The 21,925-nt window shown below is 40.7% G+C and overlaps 1 protein-coding gene across 1 annotated transcript; it reads right to left on the bottom strand.

Annotated features, from left to right (window-relative positions):
- Nucleotides 1-258: 258 nt before the first annotated feature.
- Nucleotides 259-13,526, bottom strand: wdr73 (WD repeat domain 73). Its single transcript, XM_071519477.1, is given in 9 exon segments — nt 259-1,636; nt 3,030-3,327; nt 3,329-3,432; nt 5,190-5,354; nt 8,810-8,877; nt 11,601-11,689; nt 11,788-11,873; nt 12,153-12,220; nt 13,419-13,526. Coding segments are annotated over 9 exon segments (1,182 nt in total). The 5' UTR covers nt 13,487-13,526; the 3' UTR covers nt 259-1,400.
- Between the last annotated feature and the right edge of the window lie 8,399 nt (nt 13,527-21,925).

Genomic DNA, 21,925 nt, shown 5'->3' with positions numbered 1-21,925 from the left:
TTAACAATGTGTTGTATTTTAAAAGCTTGTTATATTATCCATTGTGTCAAATCTCCATCTGAAAATTAACTAAAGCTGTCAAATAAATGTAGTGGAGTAGAAAGTACAATATTTCCCTCTGAAATGTAGTGGAGTGGAAGTATAAAGTAGCATCAAATGGAAATACTCAAGTAAAGTACAAGTATCTCAAAATTGTACTTAAGTACAGTACTTAAGTAAATGTACTTAGTTACTTTCCACCACTGTCCCTTGTGTTTCGGGGTGGTTTCCTGTAGTCGGAGTGTCAGTTCTCTTGTTAGAGGACTGAGACTCTCGGTGTCGTTATTTGGTGCCACCAGAGTTCAAAGGTCATCGCTCTCACCTGGACAAACCGACCGAACTGAAGCAGGAACCGATCAGAACATGCTGGGTGGGAACTCACCCTGAAACATATATGAAGAGGAAAGGCATCATGTGTTTGGAATGTTTTATTTCTACATAACCTGTGATAGTTGTCGTTAAATCACAACAATCTCCTAAAACACACCTTAAACCCAAACTCCCTTTATCCTGAAAAACTCTAGAAGGTAGAAAACAGCTATAAAAAAAAACCTCCCAAAGTAAACCCCACTGGAGCCTGGCTTGCATGTGGGTAAACACTAAGAACTTGCTCATCTCATTCGTCTTCTTAGTGTGTGTCGGGCCGGGATCTCACTTCATTTGTTGTTTTGCTGATGGAAGTTCATACATTTTACATTTCACATGAGAGAATCTGTCACTGCTGCATCACTGTGTTGCAGATCCGTTGTGTGCGATGCAGGTGTTGCATGCGTTGGATTCACTCTACTTATGCGCTCGTTTTTGTGATGAAAACATTTCATCAGTAAATTTATTTTGTAGTACACTAAGTCCTATTTGCATGGGAGTAATTGCAGGGATCGTTGGTCATTTTAATCCGGTGCCAATCTGCTGTGTCATTTGTAAAGTCAAAATTCCTGTGTAAACTAACTGTATGTTGGTGAAGACAGAGCTTCCCTGACAATGCTAATCCCATGCAAATCAAATTTGGTAATTTCAGCCATAATTTGTTTTCGGTGCAGTTAATTTTTCTTGTTTCCTTGTAGATGTGCGGTTTCTCTCCTGCTCTGGTCATGAAAAATGGAGGCAGCAATGGAATCTATACAGGAAGGTTTTAACACATTTTTCCAGGTTTCACTGTGATAAATCAGAAAGTGACGAATTGTAAAATCTTGACCGTACGCGATTCAATGTGAGCGCTGGTGATTTCAGTGAGTTTCAGTATCCTGTGTGAATGCGTCGGCGGGTAATCCATTGATCACATGATACAGTCACATCACACCGGTCCTGTGTGAACAGTGTTACAGCGTGATCCTGATCCCGGTCCCGGTGGTGGCGGTCCCTCAGTCGGCGGCCGTCGGGTGGACCCAGTCCCACACGTGGACGGAGCCGTCGGTGGCGGCGGACAGCAGCGTCCGGGGCCGCTCGGGATGCCAGACGTGGGAGGAGACGCAGACCGGCGGCCCGGCGGCGTGCTGCGAGGAAACGGCGTGACCTCGGTGCTCAAACAGCGGCCGGGCTTCAGTCAGCTCCGCCCTCCAACCAGACGTGACGTAGATCTGCACCGCTCCGCTGAAACCTGCCGGAGAAAGGAAATTACAAACATTTTTTTTGTAGCTGCAATTAAATGAAAAATGACTCGGTCACCTTGTTAGGTAATTCTCCATATCATAACAAAAAGTAATGTTGCAGAAGGTTGAAGAGGCTTTCCAAGCATGAGGAACTGCTGACTGTCAGAGGTCAACATCCGTCTCCTTATAGGAACCAAAACACAACACTTATTTACTTTATCCTGGGTCTTGAGTGTGTAGTTATATTCACAAACGTGGCATATTTGGCTTCCTTTGATGTTTTTCTTGCTCTACAAGGCTTTTTTCTTTTTTATCTGTTTCCCTCTACCCATAATCCCTTGTCAGTGGTGGAAGAAGTACTCTGATCCTTTACTTAAGTAAAAGTACCAATAGAGCAATGTAAAAATACTCCATTACAAGTAAAAGTCCTGCATGAGAAATCCTACTTAAGTAAAAGTACATAAGTATTAGCAGCAAAATGTAGTTAAAGTATTAAAGTAAAAGTAGTGGTTTGGTCCCTCTGACTGATATTTTATTATATATGACATCATTAGATTATTAATACTGAAGCATCAGTGTGTAAGCAGCATGTTACTGTTGTAGCTGCTGGAGGTGGAGCTAGTTTGAACTACTTTATATACAGTTAGCTAGTTTAGTCCAGTGGTTCCCAACCTAGGGGTCGGGCCCCTCCAAAGGGTCACCGGATAAATCTGACTGGATAAATAAATCATAAAGAACTATTTAACAATAGATGCAAAAAAACATTTATATATTTTTTATATCAAAATCCCATTACTTTTACTGGAAACATGGTGTGGCAGTGAAAACCCTGTTTCCTTTTCATAAGACAACATGGTTGTGTCTTGGTGGTTGGAATTTATTCATTTTGAAGAATCAGAATTTGTGAAGCTCAAAATTTGGCAAAAAGCATTTTTGAAAATATATAGATCGTGGCCTCTAGTGCTGGAACATGCAAAATGTAAAAATGTAAAAAAGCACCATCCTCAAAAAATAATACCAAAGAACACTTAAAAAGCCTTTATTATATTGATTTATCTTCTCTTCTATAAAGCATTTTTGAACTTTTTAATATTTTTTAACACTGTCCCTCTGTGCGTTATGTCCTGCCCCAGCATCCTGTTTCAACCGTAAATTTCTTATTATGGAAGCAAGAGAACGTGGAACTGCCATTTCCTTGTGACTTTAAAGAAAATGCACGAATTTTAATGTAAGAATTTCCAATCACATCAATGGAAAAAGATGGGAAGATAGAGTCCAGGTTGAAAATCATAGGACTTCTCCACCCTAAACTTTCCTGTCTCTCTCCACTTTGATCTGTCTAATAAAAGGTGAATGCCAAAAAAAAAAAACATGTGTGGACCCGGCGAGAGTTTTACCGACCTGACACGGCGATGCAGTCGTCCAGCGCCGGTGCCCACGACACTGTGATGTCATCCTGACCGCAGAGATCAGTCTGGACGTCCAGCTGAGCCCGACACACGGCGCCGCCCGGGTTCCTCAGGTCCGAAACCAGCGCCTCCCCAGAGGAGGAGAGCCGCGCGACCCTGCAGCCGGCCGGGTCCGGACGGGACCGGTCCACCGAGGCGTCCGCACGCCAGAGGACGCCGTCCCTCCGCCCCGCTGCTGCTGGAGGAGGAAGAGGAGGAGGAGGAAGAGGGGAGGGCTGAGGAGCGGCGGACGGTCCGACTGTCCACCATGTAGATGTTCCCACTGCAGCAGCAAGCCAGGAACACACTGTGGCTCACAAACTGTAAGGAGCTCAGCGGCTCTGCAGTGTCTGTTTCTATTGGGACAAAATAAACAGAAAAAGACACATAACTGGTACAGCTGCTCATTATGAAATAGCTGGTAAGATTGTGTATTATAGGGGGCAACAGTGACATAACTGTTAGGGCGTTTTCACACCTATAGTTCGTTTGCTCTGGTCCGAATCAGTTGATGAGTTTGTAAACTTGGGAGCGTTTTCCCCCTTGGTTCGGTTTCTTTTCACACGGAGAAAAATCCAAGCGAACCAAAATGCATCACTACAAACCAGGTGAGAACGTTCACTCCGCTTATTGGTCAGATGTGTCTGGGGCGGGAGCAAGAAAGTAAATACAGGAAGAAGGTCCTGTGTTCTGGACTAGAGCACATTGCTACGCAACATGGAGCAACGGCAGAGTTGGCATTTGCTCATAACTGTTGTAATTATCTGGGCAATATACCAGGCAACACTGTACCAGCAGAATGCAGAATGCACTTCGAGGAAACGTCTTGAAAATGCTATACTGGCTATAGGCTACCTGGCTATACCTGCTATACCTGCTGTACCTGCTGTACCTGCTGTACCTGCTACCTGGCTACAGGAGCCGTTTAGCTCAAACTTGCGGAGTAAATTGAGTACACCTGGTAGTTGGGTCGGATCGAGGTCGGATCACGTTCCCACCACAAACGAACCGCTCCAGAGTTCGTTTGGGACCGGACCGAGACGCCTCCTCTAAAGGGTCTGGATGCGGTTGTTTTGGTCCGCACCCGAGTGCGATTACTGTGTTCACACCTGACCAAACAAATCGCACCAAGGGGGAAAACGAACCGGAGTCCGATTTAACCGGACTAAAAGCGCAGGTGTGAAAACTCCCTTAAGAGAAGCTGTGTTATGTCTAGAACTAGAAACCCACAACCAGCTGGGAAAACCTGGGCAGGGAAAGTGAGTAACGCTCTCTCTTTTCCACAGCTACAGTCACAGCCCTCTGGAGCTGTGCCCAGGTGAGACTGTGCAGCTCAGACAGCTCACCTAGTTTAAAAAAAACAAGCACACAAACAAAAGTAGAAATAGAAATTCCCATCAAAGGAATGTTTAAATTTTACATCTAAGGCATTTCTTTGACACCTATCCAGACAAATGCAGTGAGAGCCAACAGCAGAATATACTTCACTTCATATTCATATTTGATAGAGCAGCGGTAGGTCCAGGAGAGACAGACAGAAATCCAGGAGAGACAGCGAGAGAAGGTAGAAAAGTTTTTTCGTTTTTTCAAACCAAGACAGGAACAACATCAGGTATCAGAGAAGGAGGCAGGAAGGGGAGAAAGGGACCTGAAGTTCAACTGAAGAGACGAGTTTTCAGGTTTCAGGCGTTTTTTATTTTGACGTCTCTGTCTGTGTCCATGTCTGGTAAACTAACTTTTAGGAACTTTAAAAGTACTTATAAGTATACTTTTTTTTAGTACTCTTTGGAACTAAATTGGCCCACTTTTTAGTTTATAAAAGTAGACCTAAAGTCTCAAGTGTACCTTTTGCAAGTACAACAAAAGTTAAATAAGTATAGTATAAAGTATACTTGCTCAGTTTGTTTTAGTTTAAAATAAGTATACTAAAAGTGCGCTGAAGTAAACTTCTATTTTAGCTGATGCTGTTATCCAGAGCGACTTGCGGGGGGAAGAATAAGCTTAAATTCCCACATCAACAACAGATTCATGTATGATGGAGAAGTGTGAGGAAAGGTCACAGCAGTCCGGAGCTGTGACCAGGTGAGACCCTGCGGCTCAGGCAGCAGCTCACCCAGTTCATACAGGCTCTGTCCTGACGTCAGGTCGGTCAGCTGGACGTCTCCGGTCTGAGCTCCGTGCAGCAGGACACGAGGGTCTGAGGAGAGTCCGGCTGCGATCCTGCTGCCCCGCTCCGACACGCTCCGCCCCTCCACACCTCCCGTTCTCCTGATCACATCTGTCATTGGACGACAAGCCACAGCGCAGGACCAATCAGAATCAAACTGTACTTCAGTTGTACCCCAAAGGTTGAAGAAAAGTTAAAGTTTTTTTTGGGGGGGGGGGGGGGGGCTAACGAACGGATATTTGATTGTTAACTTGAGTGCAAATGGATCAAGACTTTTTTTGAAAATGTGCATCCCTACTATATACACTGATATTTTGATATTTAACCTATTTTTCAAACTATTCAATTCAGGATGACTCATCACACAGAGGGCCGTTTTTGACAGATTTATATACAAATAATGAAACAAGAATAACAAACCATAATAACTAAGTAAGACACGATTAAAGAATAATAAATACATAATAATAAATAAAATACATGATCAAAATAAAGAATAATATTAAATCATAACATTAATACATTAGTTATAATAGAAGATAATAGGATACATTACCAAATAGCTAGAGTATGTAAAGAATTGGAGGATAAATCATTTCAGTCTAGATAAACAATTGAGAAGTTTAACTTATTATCAGAATGTGCTCACACATCTCATAGTTATTTTTTCCATTGCATATATTTCATTTACCAGATCTTTCCATTTACAATTAATTAAATCATCAAACTTCAACCAATTCCTTGTTATTTGCTTAATTATGAATACTCTTATTACTAAAAACAAATGCAGATCACTTTTTTTGAATCTCATCTGGTATTTTCCCTGACAATAAAATTACTGGGTTTTTGATTATGCATAATGCATATTACAGCTTTAGGGAAACACTTATTTCATGTTCTGAATGAAATGACAAAATGTAACAGGATGTATAGTTGATGATATTTGAGTGATTTTGACTACAGTGACCCTTTCAGACAGGGACAGACAACTGTGAGCCATGAAGGGCAAGGAGAGGCTGCAGGTTTTTTATTCCAATCAAACTCTACAGCAGCTGATTTCACTGATTAACTGATTAACAGAGAGGAGGAAACTAATCAGTGAAATCAGCTGCTGTAGAGTTTGATCGGAATAAAAAACCTGCAGCCTCTCCTTGTCCACACTAATTCGGGTAAATTTGAAAACGCTTCTATATTTCTCAGTTTTGTCCTTCCATCCAGACTAAGTTTAAGATACTTAAAGATACTTAAAGTTTTCCACCACAGAAAACAGAGATTTCTGAAAACGCTCCCCCGAAGTGGATGAATTTGAAAACGCTGGTTCCGTGTTGTAGTGCGGACGGGGGAAAACGGAGCTTTTCCAAAACGCGAACGTGGGATTGTCATGTGATCTCAGGCGGTAGACTCAAACAGTCTGTATCCTCCATGGCTTTTGGCGGTCTTGTGATCGTTCGTTACTTTCAAAAAGCGGCAACTTTGGCGCTTGAGGCTCTGCTGCTGCTGCTGCTGCTGCCGTGACAACACTTCCGTAAACAGTGGGAATACTGGGATGGGACTGGGGGTAGGACTGGGTGGTGGGGTGGATTGGGAGGATGAGTAGGAGAGACCAGGGGGTTGGGAAAGGGGAGGGCGGTTTTATATTTTGTATATTATATGATGATCTTGTATTATGTATACCAGAACCTTTTGAAAATTCAATAAAGAGATGTTTAAAAAAAAACAAAAAAACAGTGGGAATGACATAAAGGTCATGGGTCAGAGGCTTGTGCATGAACAATAGGGTAGATCTCACTGTTTTCCTCTTTTCTACGTATCAGTGCAGACGGGAACCTTTTTCGAAAACAGCCTGGAAACTCTAGTGTGGATGGAAAATGCAAACCACACGAAAACGCCGTTGTCAGATTTACCCAGGTCAGTGTGGACAAGGCCTCAGCCCTTCCTGACTAGGGTTGCAAAATTCCGGGAATTTTCAAAGTTGGAAACTTTCCATGGGAATTAACGGGAATTTATGGGAATAAACGGGAATAAACCAGGAATTTACTAAATTGAAGGTATGCTCTTAATAAGGAACTTAAATATAGTTGGGGAAAACATATTTTAGCATAATCCTGACTAAAACAACCAGATATCATGCAAGTACAGTTGAATATCTATGCTATTCCTCAGTCACATGCACACATAGCACACTGCTTACTGCAGGGCTACAGAGGCCACGCCCCCTACATGCACTGTGCATTCCTGTGCATTTTTGTTAATTTTTGAATGGGTTGGGTCGGGGGGATGAGTAATATTTAACTCAACATTCATGTTTTTGTTCTTCAATGAAAGAATTGATTGTTCAATAAAATATTTAACACTTGATAAAGTTCTACTTACAAATAAATCTGTTTTAATTGTATTATTTTGGATGGATGTCTGCTTATAACAAAACAAATATTTATGCTTGGATATGATACCTTTCCATTAAATTACCCTCAATTCCCAGTTAATTCCCATAAATTCCCATAAATTCCCATAATTCCCATGGAAAGTTTCCAATTTGGAATATTTCCAAAATTCCCCAGCTTAACTTCCCATGTAAATTTACCGGAAATTTTCCACCCCTTTGCAACCCTATTCCTGACCTTCCCTGGTTTACAGTTTTTTACAATTGGTTACAAACATTTCTCAATACTGAGTCACACACTTTTTCGAAACTCTTCACACTGTTGTCTGTACCGACACGCAGCTCGGCACAACAGTTCATTTCACACCCAAAATGCACCAAAACTACCAAAACACCGGCACTAGTTTTCTCCAACAGCAACACTTTGTCACTCATAACACAATTACCTAAAAAACACTGACAACAGGCAGCATTACAGTAGATGTGTCATTTTATGGCAATCTTTGCTGTAGTAAATCATTTTGTGCTCTCTAGTTTTTTGTTGTGTGTATACATATTTTTGTTGTTATTGTTAATTGTATAAGAAATGTGTACATTGTCTTATTTTACAGTAAACAAAGTTCCCATTACAAAATACAGTAGGAATGGTACCTCTTTATAGAATGTACTACAGTATACTACAGGAACAAGTCATAGGAATGCAACAGGAAAACAGGGAAAGCTTCAATGTGCTTTTTTTTTTTGCCATAAAGTAATTCAAAAATAAACTAGAGTAAATGAAAATTGCTGTAAGGAGAACAAAAGTTAATACTGTAATAGTTTGCTCAAAAAACAAAACAAAAAAACAAAACATACAAATCATGTTACTGTAAATTTAAGTTTTGAAAAGAGTATGTAAGCATGTGCAGAATGGGCTGTAGAGACACATGGTTTTGCTGGTGGTTGACTTTGAGTGAGAAAATAATTCAAGAATTTTGAAAGCTGTGGTCATTGAATGTCTTTTGTGTTAAACCAATGCATTTTGTGTTAAAGCAAGACAAGAGTCAGTCACAGTTTGGTCCGCACAGACCTCTGTTGTGCTAACAGTGTGAAGAGTTTTGAAAAAGTGAGTCTGGCATTGAGACATGCTTGTAACCAACTGTAAAAAAAAAAAACCTGTAACTTCATGTTAAAGTTGACTCACCGCTGTCGTCTCCCCCCAGGTCCCACACCTGCAGTTTGGAGCTGAGGCCGTCGTTGGTGACAACACACCTGACAAGACAAGGAAACAAAATCAAAAGGTTTCCTGTCTCCTGTTTTAAATGTGGAAAAACAATCAAATCAAAGAGCAAGTTCCTCTCTTGTTAGACTCAAATGCTCATGAGGGAAACATTACGGCTTGGACAGAAAGTTAATTGAAATGAATTTACCACTTGTGCTCTAATTAGCACTCAGTAGCAGGTGGTGAGTAGTTAATTACCCTTTTGCCCAAGCTACATTAATCTGATTGGTCTGAAATAAGAACTAAAGATGTTTTTCATCTGGGAGAAAGTCAAGCACAAACTGGAGGAATAAACCCGGAGGAAGCTTCTTTGAAATTTAACCTAAATGCTTTAAAATGGCTCTGAACTGACTGACAGCCTGGAAGATTTTCATCCAAGGAGGTTGTGCATGTACAGTACTGTGCAGAAGTCTTAGGCACCCAGGATGTTTCATGTAAAATTTGTCTTAGATGTTTATTTATTTGTTTTCCGCATTAGTGTGTCAGTAGACTGCTCTTTATAGTAATTGTTTTGATATTTAGAAAATGTTCATTTCATTATTTTTTCATGATTTCTTTTTTATGTGTGCCTAAGACTTTTGCACAGTGCCGTACAACCACAAGCCTGACCAGACACTTGATGCACAAGAGGAGAAAATGAAAGAAAGAAGATTGCAGCACTCTGGATTAAAAGTCTCTTGGTGGTTTATTCAGCGGAGTTCAGACCGACACTGATCAAGAGCAGCTGATGTAGACATTGTTAGACTTTGTGTGAGTTTTTTTTTTTTTTTTTCTTCTGCTCAAACGCCAAGTGCAGCTGTGAGCGTCACTAATAGCAGAGAGAACAAGAGCTAAATAGGGCACAAGGAGCGCTGCATCATTTTTGTTGCTATGCAACACAAAATTTGAGATAGCGGTTGCTGTGCTGGCTGTTTGAAGAAGAGGACGAGGAGCCGGTTCTGAAACAAGAGGATGAAGGTTCCCGACGTCCCGCTGGGAGAACAGAGCAGAGAGAGTTTCATCGTCTCGTCCAGAGAGCTCTGACTGGACGAGCTGAGCGCTTTACAAAGCTGGATGTCACTGAACTTCTTACAGCTCAGTACTGATAAATCTGAATCTCATTATTGATCCTCCTTCAGTTAGTGCCAACATTCAAAACCGTCTTTGCCCTCTCTCTCTCTCTCTTTTTTTTTTTATTATACTTATTTTTCAGTTAGTATCTTTAAGTATCTTAAACTATTTTAAGTCACTGGATTTTACTCTTCAGTTGTCTTACCATATATGCGTTTATTAATTTATTTTATTCTTGTCTTTTTTTCCCCCTTTTAATTGTAAAGCACTTTGTAACTGTGTTCTGCTCTATAAATACAGTTTATTATTATATTATTATTGTTATAGAACAAGGGCTTCAAGGGCTGTTTCCTCAAAGTTGCAACATGTTGGACTTGGAGCCCAGGGCGGCGTCCCAGAATGCACTGAGTCCAAAAAGCCGGGCACAAAACACCTTAAGTTTTCTCCTTAAGTATGACTCTTAAGGCTTAATTTCTCCTTAGCTGAGGGACTTAAGGGTGTTGCACAGAATCCCTTAAAAGGTTTCCTTAGTTAAGGAAAAATGTTAAGGCATTTACTGCATTGAAAGAGATTTTACAGCGGTAAAATTCTACAGTTTCCATGGAGACCGTTTGCTTGTGTGCACTTGCGCTTGTGATACTTATCGTCTCACAAAGTTGGCCTATAGATAGTAAAAAAAAATGGCAGACGAAAAGAAGACAAGAAGACCAAGTTGGTCAGAGGAGGAAAAGATTATACGTCTGGAGGAATACAATAAAGAAAGCACATACTAAAAAAGAAATTTGATCCGCAACAGCGAACAGAAAAGAACGAATGTGGGAGGAAATTGAAAACCTTAAATACTTCAGGGAACATTTTAAGGAAAACTTAAGGAGAAGACTTAAGGGTGTTTTGTGCAACCGATTTTATTGTAAGGAAACCTTAACTCGGACTTTAAGGAAAATCTTAACTTAAGGTGTTTTGTGCAACCGGGCCCAGGCACAGTTTCACCTGTCATGACCAAACTACTGAAAATAACTGAATAATAGGGAACAATGTCCTGTGTGATCACTGAACCTTACAATGTCATTTTCTATTATGCAATTCAGTTGCGTCCTTGCTTCTCATCTTGTTTGTTTTGTTGTTGTTTGTTTGCTTGTTTGAAGGTAGGACGTTTTACTGATTTATCACTAAACACATCTGTGTTTTATCACTGCACTGCTCATTATTCTGTCATTATGCTCATTATTATCACTCAACAAAACTATACTAAACTAAACTAAACCAGGGCTGCAACTAACGATTACTTTCATTATCTATCGATTCTTTTTTCGATGAATCATTTAGTATATAAAATGTCAAATGCCCATCAGTAGTTCCTAGAGTCCAAAGTGATTCTTCAAATTTCTCCCTCAGTCTGACCAGCAGCCAAAAAAAACCCAAAGTATTTATTTTCTAATGAAATGAAACAGAGAAAAGCAGCAAATTTTAGTATTTGTGAAGCTGCAACCAGCAAATGTTTGGTATTTTTACTTGATAAATGACTGGGATTAATTTTCTGTTGTTCGACTAATTGATTAATGAACTAAACGTTTCAGCAATAAACTAAAGTCAACAACTAAACTAAAGTAAACTATAATCCATGAGGGAAGCTTTAAACCAGTGTGCAGTTATCTTTTATTACCTTGTTCCGGGGATGTGTCTGAGGCAGTGAACCGGCCCATCTGTGAAACCACCGTGAACAACTTTGAAATCCCGTTCTGCACAGAGACCCTGAACACATCAACACACACAACAGCGGGTCTGAGTGATGTTTGCATGTTTACAAAGATAAACCAAAAGGCTTAGACTGTTGCTTTGTTATTTACTACCTTATTTTCATCTGCAAACAGCTTCAGAGGCAAATGTAGCTCTAAAATTTCGTTTTTAGTCGAGCGGCAGCCTGCGACACAGACGGCTGCAAAGACAAAAGAGGCTGCTGAAACTCAAACACTGATGAATAATACAGATGTTATTATTACAATTATAAAGGCAGGAAACTAACTTTTACATCCAGAAGTCACTGATAGATTCCAGAATTCACCAGCAACTTTTAAATATATAAATATTTTCAGAAAAGAATAGGACTACTGAATGTTAAGTGACTGGCAGAGCAGAAAAACAGAGGCATTTGTCAGGTGGCTGGTGTTCATTTCACACCCTGGTTATTATTATTAATATCATTAAATTCACCCACTTCTCCCTGATGTCCATTCTATAACCCTGGTGGGATGCTCCAGTTGATAGACATGAAGATCCTTGTACCTGGAGGAATGGGGCAAGTGTTAATGTCTGGACAGCCTGGACTGTTCAATACAAGTCTGATCACTGCACAAGTTTCACAACAAGTTTTACGAGTTACAAGGTTTTTGAGGAGTTGTGCAGAAAGAAATTTTAAACGGGTGCCATACATCATCACAGACACACTATAGGAATGTTACAGTGATACGAAGTTATATGTGATATCATAATGAATATTATAATTTTTAATTAGTGAAATCACTATCATGATAATGACTATGAAATCTGCAGCAGTACACACTAATCTACAGGATCAGCAAAGCAATGTAAATATCAGCCAGAGGCTAATAATTAATAAATCACTGTCCTATATTGAACTAGTATGTCTGTGGGACTCAATAGTGAGTTTATAGTTACCTAAATCTACTTTATTTATTTATTTTTTATCTCCTATTGTATCACTAGAATACTCCTATAATAGTCCAATAGTAACTTGCAGTGTGTCTATTGTGAGTTTACCTTAACCTACTGTATTTTAATCTCCTATGGCATCACTGTAACATTCCTGATGTATATCTCTCTTCCCCAGAGACTAGTAGTCTGACGCAAAGATTCTACTATATAACCAGAGGAAAAGAGGTGTGAAAATAGTTTAACTCATAGCCCCGATATACTGTATGCCATATGGCGAGACCATGACGCCAAACTCCATTCATACATCTAGCAGTTTCATATTGCCTCTCTGATAATAAAAGATGCACATCCTGTAAGATACGACTTAACACTAGATCTGAGTCTTTGAGAGACACTCTTCCCTTCGGCATACATATAATTCACCAAGCTGAATTTTATTGTATTTGATTGGACGAAATGCTGAAATAACTAGCTAACGAATTATAAAAGTTGAAATTCTAGCAAAATAAGTGCTGCTTGGGGCATTGGATACAAGCCGAATTGAAGAGTGGCTCCTAAAAATTCAGAAGATATATGGGGTCGTAATTTCTGAGGCATATACGTTTGCCGATACGCAAGGCGACGTAAAACTGCCAGATTTTTGAGCGGAGTTTAGTTTTCTCCGTGCAAGAGAGAACGTGCACCCATCAGTGCGAGTTAGCCTTGGCTGCTTTACGTTCCCTCTGCCAACACGATTCTCTAATAAACTGGCTTATTTAACCACAGAGGAAGGAATTACATCTTAACAATTAAACGTTAAATTTCTCACGTTTTCAGCGACTCGATAAACCAGTCATCTAAAATATCATCAAACTCTGTTTCATCCGTTACATCCATCACCTAAAGCACAGACATGAGTTTTGTTGTTACTCCTTCTACTTCCTCAACTTCTTATTCTCGGGTTTTCTGGTGGTTCACATGTATGGATAAAGTCTATAGTGCCACCTATTGTTCAGGCATGTAGCCTATACAGATTTCTACCTTCTTAATTTTACTTATTTGTGTGATCAAAATATTTCTATGGTTTTCAGTCGGACTTTTCTCCAATTCTGCTGCTGCCTCCATCGGGTTTTCTCTGTAAAACAACCCAGTTTACCTCAGCTCAGCCCGACAAGACGACAAGCTGCACATGAGAGGAGAGAGAGGAAGGCAGCTTCAGAGACCTCGACTGTTCAGACCAGGTTGGAGACTTTCATGAACTGAATTGACAATGTATGGTAAAATCCAGTTCAGCTCCTGCAGTTGGAGCGTGAATGTGAATGTCACCCAGCTCCAATGAAACTGAATGTGAATTGAATTGGAATGACAGGAAACAGAACTGAATTCCATGAAATTCCACTTGTCTCGCCAGGTTGTCTTGGCTACTGTATAAATCTCCGTAAATTTACCAAATGTCCGAGTTTCATTGAATGCAGCATAGCAAACCAAGCGCGTAAATTCTTGTGTGACTTCTCTGCACAAGAGAAGTTGAATTCCCCGTTTGGCATGAGCGAATAATTTTAGTAAGTACTTTTGTCATAGAAATGTCCACTTTGTACTGGTGTCTTTAGTGATTTATATTTTTTACTTGAAGCACACAGTAACTAGCTAGCTACCTAAGCTAACGGTTATACACCAACTGGGTTACACTAGCCGATGTTTGCTAGGTCTTGCTAGCTAGCTAACTACTGTATAGGGCTGAACGATTTTGAAAAAATATCTAATTATTTTGACTGATATTGCAATTACGATATGATTTGCGATATTAGAGGGAATGATAATTTTTACATCATTATTCTCATTTTCATCGAAAAACATATTAAAATGATTATGGTGTGATTTTTGTGGGATCTGTACCAAACAAAGATGTTTTCTTAAGTCTGTAGAATATGATGTGTAGGCCAGGACATCTCTGCAGCACCACAATATTTCATTTAAAATGGTATTTTGACACATTTCACCTTTAACAAATATTGCGCCTCCTGCGATTTGAAAATTGCAGTAGGCCATATTGCAATATCGATAAAATTTCAATTCATTGTTCAGCCCTACTACTGTGGGCTGAATTTGAAAGGCTAAACATAAACTGTGTGTCTGTATGACTTGGAAAAAACTGGAATATTGACCAGAAAACAACTGTCTTCAGAAATGAATGGAAAAAGAGGTAAAAGGGAGAAGACAAGGCTTCTCATGACAGACTTTTTTGATGTGTAATTTGTTTTTTAACTTGTTTGTTCATCCATGTTGAAAAATGTGTTCTAACACCATGTGTAAAATACATGTAAAGATTTATTCATGCTTCAGTTAGGCTATGAATGTAGTGTTTTTATAAAAAAAAAAATTGAATGTACCATTGATATCAACCAATACACTCACATAATTAATAACACAACATAAAATATTTAATTTGCATCTTGTAGAGTTCAGTCTCAGAGGACTGTAAGTTTTGTGGTTTGTGGGCTTTGTGATTTTCATCTATTATATGACCACAGGCAGCAGGATCTGCCACATCAGCCCTGTACAGGACTCCATCCTGTGGCAGGTCAGGGTTTAATTAGTTCCAAGTTAGCATAAACACATAATATACCCATAAATCAGCACCTTTAATGAATATCATCATTGTTGCGGCTGTAGCCTCAGATAAACTCCTTCATGAGTCATCAAATTGAGTGTTTCATGACAGGCAACCGCCTCTCCTCCCACCCCACCCGCCCCAAGACTCAATCTGAGCGCTGCCCTAAAGGGACAGTCCACCGTGTCTGAAGGGGACGGGATGCATGGGGGGGGGGGGCTGTGATGGGCTTGTATGGGAAGAGATAAGTTCTTTTTTTCCTGCCCCATAGCACAAAATGATCATGAAATATCTGTGGTGCCAGGTTGATTACTTGGTCTGGTCTCCAGTAGAGCTGGATGAAGGTCATAGATTGCTTCATGCACCTGTGTTGTGTTTTACTCCTCTCTTTTCCTCCTGGACAAACGGGTCGATGCTGGCAGCCGGTGACGAGAGCCGACACTTTCCTCCTTCCCACGCTGTGTGAGGCTGGCTTCATCACTCCGGCTGTTGTTCTCCTCCTCCTCTTCCTCCTCCTCCTCCTCCTACTCCTCAGCAGCCTCCTCCTCCTCCTCCCATTCTGTTCTTCCTGTTGTTTGACAGGAGAGCCGGTGAGTCACACTTCTGTCACTCTGTCTTCCTTTCTCAGTCCATCACTCTCGTTTACGCTGGGCAACGACGCGTCCAACACTGAAAACATGCAGACACACGAGTCGATCGCAGTCCTCACACACACAGCTTTATTTTAATCCATTAAACCATTTTATCAATTCCATGACATTCAAATATTCCAGCTGTTTAACATGGTTTAAAGAGGTAATCCCATGTACCATGTAACCGCGACGCCCCGGGTTCGAATCCGGCCTGGGACCTTTATCACGTTCACCTTTGATCTGCCTAATAAAGGCAAAAATGAAACTGTCAGTCTGCAGTCAGATACAGAGGAGCAAAACTGGCATGAAAATGTCACAGATTACTTAAAAACTTGCTGCAAGGAGACTCGAAAATGGAAGAAATACCAGTGTTTGTCCTTTATGGCATACATTACTCATCTGATCCAAACACTTCCATTCCCAGTGGTGACTCTGCACAGCTCATGTGGTCCATGTGATGTCTCTGTACTATATGGGTGCGAGTCTTTTTAAAGCTGCACAACTCCAACTGGCATTGAGAGGTAACTGTTTGAAAAATTTGAACTTCAGTACCCACTACCTGTCCAACTCACTGGCAGTAACCCTTAAATAAAAAGACAGCAGGTGAGTGGACAGTGTGCGGGACTTCTTGTTCTTGTTCTTGTACCTGCACCAAGAATCTCCAGGTGTGCAAGAGCCTTTTGGTTCAACTTCAATACCCAGAAATCCTGTAAGGTGACCTGAGTAAACTGCACACAGCAAGCTCTTGTTCACCAACCGGCCGGTCTGTGATGCTTTATACCAAAGATACCAAAGACACGAGAGAGGAAAAGATCTAACGTTGGTGAGTCCAGCTCTCTCTGGAGGCTGCACTTGCCCACTGCTGTTTGTATTTTGCTCCTAAGTTTAGATTGATCACTTCCCGTAGACAGGTTAGTGTTAGAAGATTTCCATACCCTCCACCAGAATTTGATTTGGATAAACAGGGAGAATCTACAGTGTATCAGTTAGTGGGGATGGGACGCTTTTCTCTAGTCTGGTTCCAGACTCCTGAGTCTCGTCCCTCCACTCTTCTTTTGTCGAGCGATTCAGAGAGTCTGGTGTTTCCCTCGCCAACGGCTTGTTCTCGCTCTGAGAAACAATCGAGCCAATCAGAGCCTTTGTGGGCGGGACTAAAGTTTGAATCGTTCGTGCAAAGGTTTTTCATTGCCGTTTCGGCAGAATAATATTTGTTGAAATCACCTCCTTAACCAACAGATTGTCTTTGCAAAGACGATTTTTTTGTCAAAAACAACCGACATTCTTTGTGAAGTTGGTAAATACGGCCAGCATCATGTGACTGAAGTGACGTCAGAGCGGCCGGATACGTCGGTCGCTAGTGATCGGTTCAGATACGTCGAACTAGGGCTGGGCAATATATCGATATTATATCGTTATCGTGATATGAGACTAGATATCGTCTTAGATTTTGGATATCGTAATATCGTGATATGGCAGAAGTGTTTTCTTTTCCTGGTTTTAAAGGCTGCATTACAGTAAAGTGATGTCATTTTCTGAACTTACCAGACTGTTCTAGCTGTTCTATTACTTGCCTTTACCCACTTAGTCATTATATCCACATTACTGATGATTATTTATCAAAAATCTCATTGTGTAAATATTTTGTGAAAGCACCAGTAGTCATCCCTACAATATTGTCGCAATATCGATATCGAGGTATTTGGTTAAAAATATTGTGATATTTGATTTTGTCCATATCGCCCAGCCCTACTTACAACTGAACATGTAGCCCACTTCATAGAAAATACCGAGATATATATTGTGTATCGCCATTCAGCCTAAAAATACCGAGATATGATTTTTGGTCCATATCGCCCAGCCCTACGTCGAACGCTAGTGATTGGTTCGGGGAAAATCAACATCTCAGGCTGAATAATGGAGAGGAGCCAGATGGACGTTCAGTCTGAATATCAGGTTAGCTTTTCTCTGCTGTAGCTTTACATAACCTCTTTACATTAAAACCTTGCGTAGTGCAGCTTCAGTAGGTGTTTTGCAACATTTTGCACTTTTGCACGTCACTTTATTAATCAGATGTATAGTGAAAATATCTCGGCGGTTTCTCCGTTTGAGGAGTTTCTTCTACCGTTGTTGAGTGTGACTCCTCTTGCATCCAGTCATCATTGGAGTTTTGGGCCTATGCCTCATGTTTCTACATGTCCAGTCAGATCCAGTTGGTGCTACTTCAACATGGCTTGAGGACATTTAAGGATACAAGGCCAGGCTTCACTGTACAGACTGAACTGAACATGGCTGGTTGTTTGGCCCTTTTTAAAACACACAGACATTCAGTAAGACAGTAACAAGTTAACGAATATTTCCAAGGCTTCTGGTTATCAGACCAACAGCTTACAAACAGAGGCAGCTAAGGGCAGATGAGCTATGGGCACACACACACACACACACACACACACTCTCATACACACCCACACACACACACACACACACACACACGCATACACATGAACTCTCTCTCACTATCACCCACTCTTGTTCTCTTACACACACACCACTCTCTCTGTCTCTCTCACACATACTCTGACACATACACACACACTCTCATACGCACACACACTCTCTCTCTCACACACTCTCTCTTAAACACTCGCATACACATGCACTGTCTTTCACGGTCACCCACTCTCGTTCTCTTACACACACCACTCTCTGATGCATACACACACACACACACACACTCTCATACGCATACATACACACACACTCTCCACTCTCATACGCACACACTCTCTCTCTCACACACACTCTCTCTCTCTTACACACACACATACACACGCACTCTCTCTCACTATCACCCACTCTCGTTCTCTTAAACACACACACACACACACACCACTCTCTCTGTCTCTCTCAAACACACTCTCTGACACACACACACACACACTCTCATACGCACACACACTCTCTCTCTCTCTCTCACACACACTCTCTCTCTCTTACACACACGCATACACACGCACTCTCTCTCACTATCACCCACTCTCGTTCTCTTAAACACACACACACACACACACACCACTCTCTCTGTCTCTCTCACACACACTCTCTCTGACACATACACACACACACACACACTCTCCCTTCCTATCACACACAGAAACACTTTGTCTCTCTTTCTCCCTCCCTCATCCCACACACACACACACACACACACACACACACACACACACACCCCTACTGTAGACTGGCAAACAAACAAACACCTCAACAAGTTATTGATAACAGAAAACACTTCCTCTCCTCTGTCGTTGAGCCAAACCAGCAGAACAAAGCCTCTGTGCTGTCACTGCTGGCTTTATTCCATATCAGAGATCTAACAGTCGACATCCTACTGCTGTTGTCTTTACACCCGCAGCGGGCGTTTTTCTCAGATATGATAATTGTCAGGATATGTGTCAGACTAGCCTAGTCTGTCCCCAGCTGAGCTTCAGTAGGATCCCAGCAGGTAATGATCACGTCTTCCAAAAAAACAAAGTGAATAAACAAGTGTATGTAGGTGTCCTTCACTGCCTGTGGTGGAAGTCTGAAGTGCGTTTTATCAATATTTGCTCACAGGAATATAATTCCCATTGACTGTCTGCATAAAGGAGAGGAAAGAGTGTGTGTTTGTGCTGGTGGAGAATGGGTACTCTTATGAACGTTTTTGGACTAAAGACCATGAGTTTTTGAAATTATCCTCTAGGTTTTGAAATTGTTTCAGTAAGCCCAAGAATCATAGAAAGAAAAGAAAAAAGAAAAAAATGAAAAATCACCAAAATTGTCAGAAGGTCAGAAGGTTTTTTTTCGACAGCAGTGATGTCAACCCTCAATAGAGAGCCAGCTAGCGCTCTCCCACACATCATTTACCAAATAATCAGTTTTTGTGACTTGCAGTGGTTTGTTTTTTTAGCTGAACAGGAACATTTAACTTCACCGGCACTTAGAACCAAGTCATGACTTGATTTGTGCCTGCTGAATGACTTGAAATATGTCGAATCAAGGAAGCTGCATTTCGACACCATCGAAATGCAGCTTCCTTGTGACTTTAATCCAAGAAATCATCAGTGATGGTTTATAACTTTATAACTACAATGACTTACAGTGAGGGTCTGCTACATTAGATACTGTGTTGGTAAATGATACATCATGGACAACATTCCCCATGAATGTCTTGTGAAGTAAAGTGTGACCCCAGAGGTTAGTCACACAGATCTCTGCAGTTGTTGCATTTCCAACTATTAAACTATTTAATGTGTTGCCACCGGTCAGTTTCAGTTTTCTTCAGGATGGTGGGAACTGAGCAGTCCACTCACCTTCAGCATATTTTATTAGCTGATGTGATATTTATAGTGGAAAAAAAACCAAAAACATAAACAGGAAAGAACTGAGACATGCACAGAAACAACAAGGATTTGAGCTGACACAGTTACAAGTTGATCAGACTGAGTCGGACTGAGACACCGCATCTCTCCTTCAAATAGGGCTGGGCAATATGGAGAATATTAATATACAATACATAAGATGATTATTTCACTCAAAATTATAATTGTGATCATTAAATGGTAAATGCTTAATTTTTTACTGTAGTGATAGGAATGATCATACCAAAATAAAATGAAAATAGAAAACAGAAAATTGAAATTGAAAAGAGAAAGGGAAAAGCTTAAATGGCAATTTAAAAATGCAGGGAAATAGAACACCTAAAATTAAAAATGAAAATTAAAAATGGAAATAGAAAAGAAAAAGAAAAGATTAAAAAGAAAATTGAAATTATTATTACAATTACAATTACAATTTCACATTTGGCAGACGCTTTTATCCAAAGCGACTTACACATGAGATTTGCATACAACACAAGCAAGTTTCTAGATAGGAGAGAACAACGAGAGTAAGTGCTATTATTATGTTATCATAATTAATTTAGAGTTGTATGTTATGTATGTTATGTAATGCATTGTCATATTAAAGTAAGTAAGTAATGGGGAAACTAATATGGTGTGATTCTTTTCCTGGGTTGTGTTTTTGCTTTTGCATTTCCCCTATGTTGTTCCAGCAGGTTTGCCGATGTGCACTCCCATGCTGGTTCCCGGCTTCCCACTCAAGTCAGTTAGCACTTGTACGCCACTTTAACATGATTAACATGTCCTAAGTGTCTAATCAATGATTAACTTGATTAGACACTTAGGACAGCAGCATAATGGATATTCATCAATTTTTTACAAAAACAAAAATGCCAAATACAGAGGGAGCTGATGCTGCCCCAGCTCTAGAGACTGAGCCAATCGGTCATCCTGCCGAAGAGAATTCAACTGCTGAGAAAGCTGGGACTAACTTAGCTAGCGGTGGCGACACTGCTACTGCTGTATCTGCTGACTCCTCTTGCCTCGAGTCTTGGACCCGGTGTTGTGGACGATACCAACAACACACCTGCAACTTGTGGCGCAGTTGGATTACAATGTCCCAACGATCTCGGGGAGAAAAATACAGGCCCGAAGCAACCGGCGCTTCCCATTTTCCCTAAACGCCTCATTTGCAATACTAATCATGCCTTTTCTGTTTTCTACTATTCCAAGTTTCCATGGCTGAAATATTGTTTCACTGGATGCTGTGTTTTGTTTTAGCTGTCGCCACTTGTCTACAGTGAGAGCAAAAGGGACAAACTGTTAACTAGGAAGGGAGCCTGGGATTGGAGAAAACTTTCTGAGAAGCTAGCTAAGCATGCATCATCGCAAGCTCATTTAATCTGCACGCAGAAGTGTGAGAGCTACAAGCAAAGTGAAACATATCAGTGGCAGCTAAACTGTGCCACAACCATCAAGCTACAGTGGAAAAAAACAGAGACTACCTGTGTGAAGTTGTTGATGTTGTCAAATTACTTGCAAATTAGGACTGCCTTTCCGTGGACACCGTGAAGGCATAGATTCGGAAGCAAGAGGTAATTATTTGGACCAATTTCTTCTACGACCCAGGAAATGTGTTCGTGAGGAAACTGGCTTTTTCGGCGTTATAGAAGATGAAGCTAAATCCACAAAGGCCGAGCAACTTTCTGTTTGCATTAGA

This window comes from Centroberyx affinis, unplaced genomic scaffold (genome assembly GCF_046629955.1).
Source record: "Centroberyx affinis isolate AG114_WGS23_722 - 3 ecotype Tasmania unplaced genomic scaffold, CSIRO-AGI_Caff_v1 ptg000699l_1, whole genome shotgun sequence".
NCBI lineage: Eukaryota > Metazoa > Chordata > Actinopteri > Beryciformes > Berycidae > Centroberyx > Centroberyx affinis.
The sequence above is the reverse complement of the archived record's forward strand: the minus strand, read 5'-3'. Positions and strand labels throughout refer to the sequence as shown.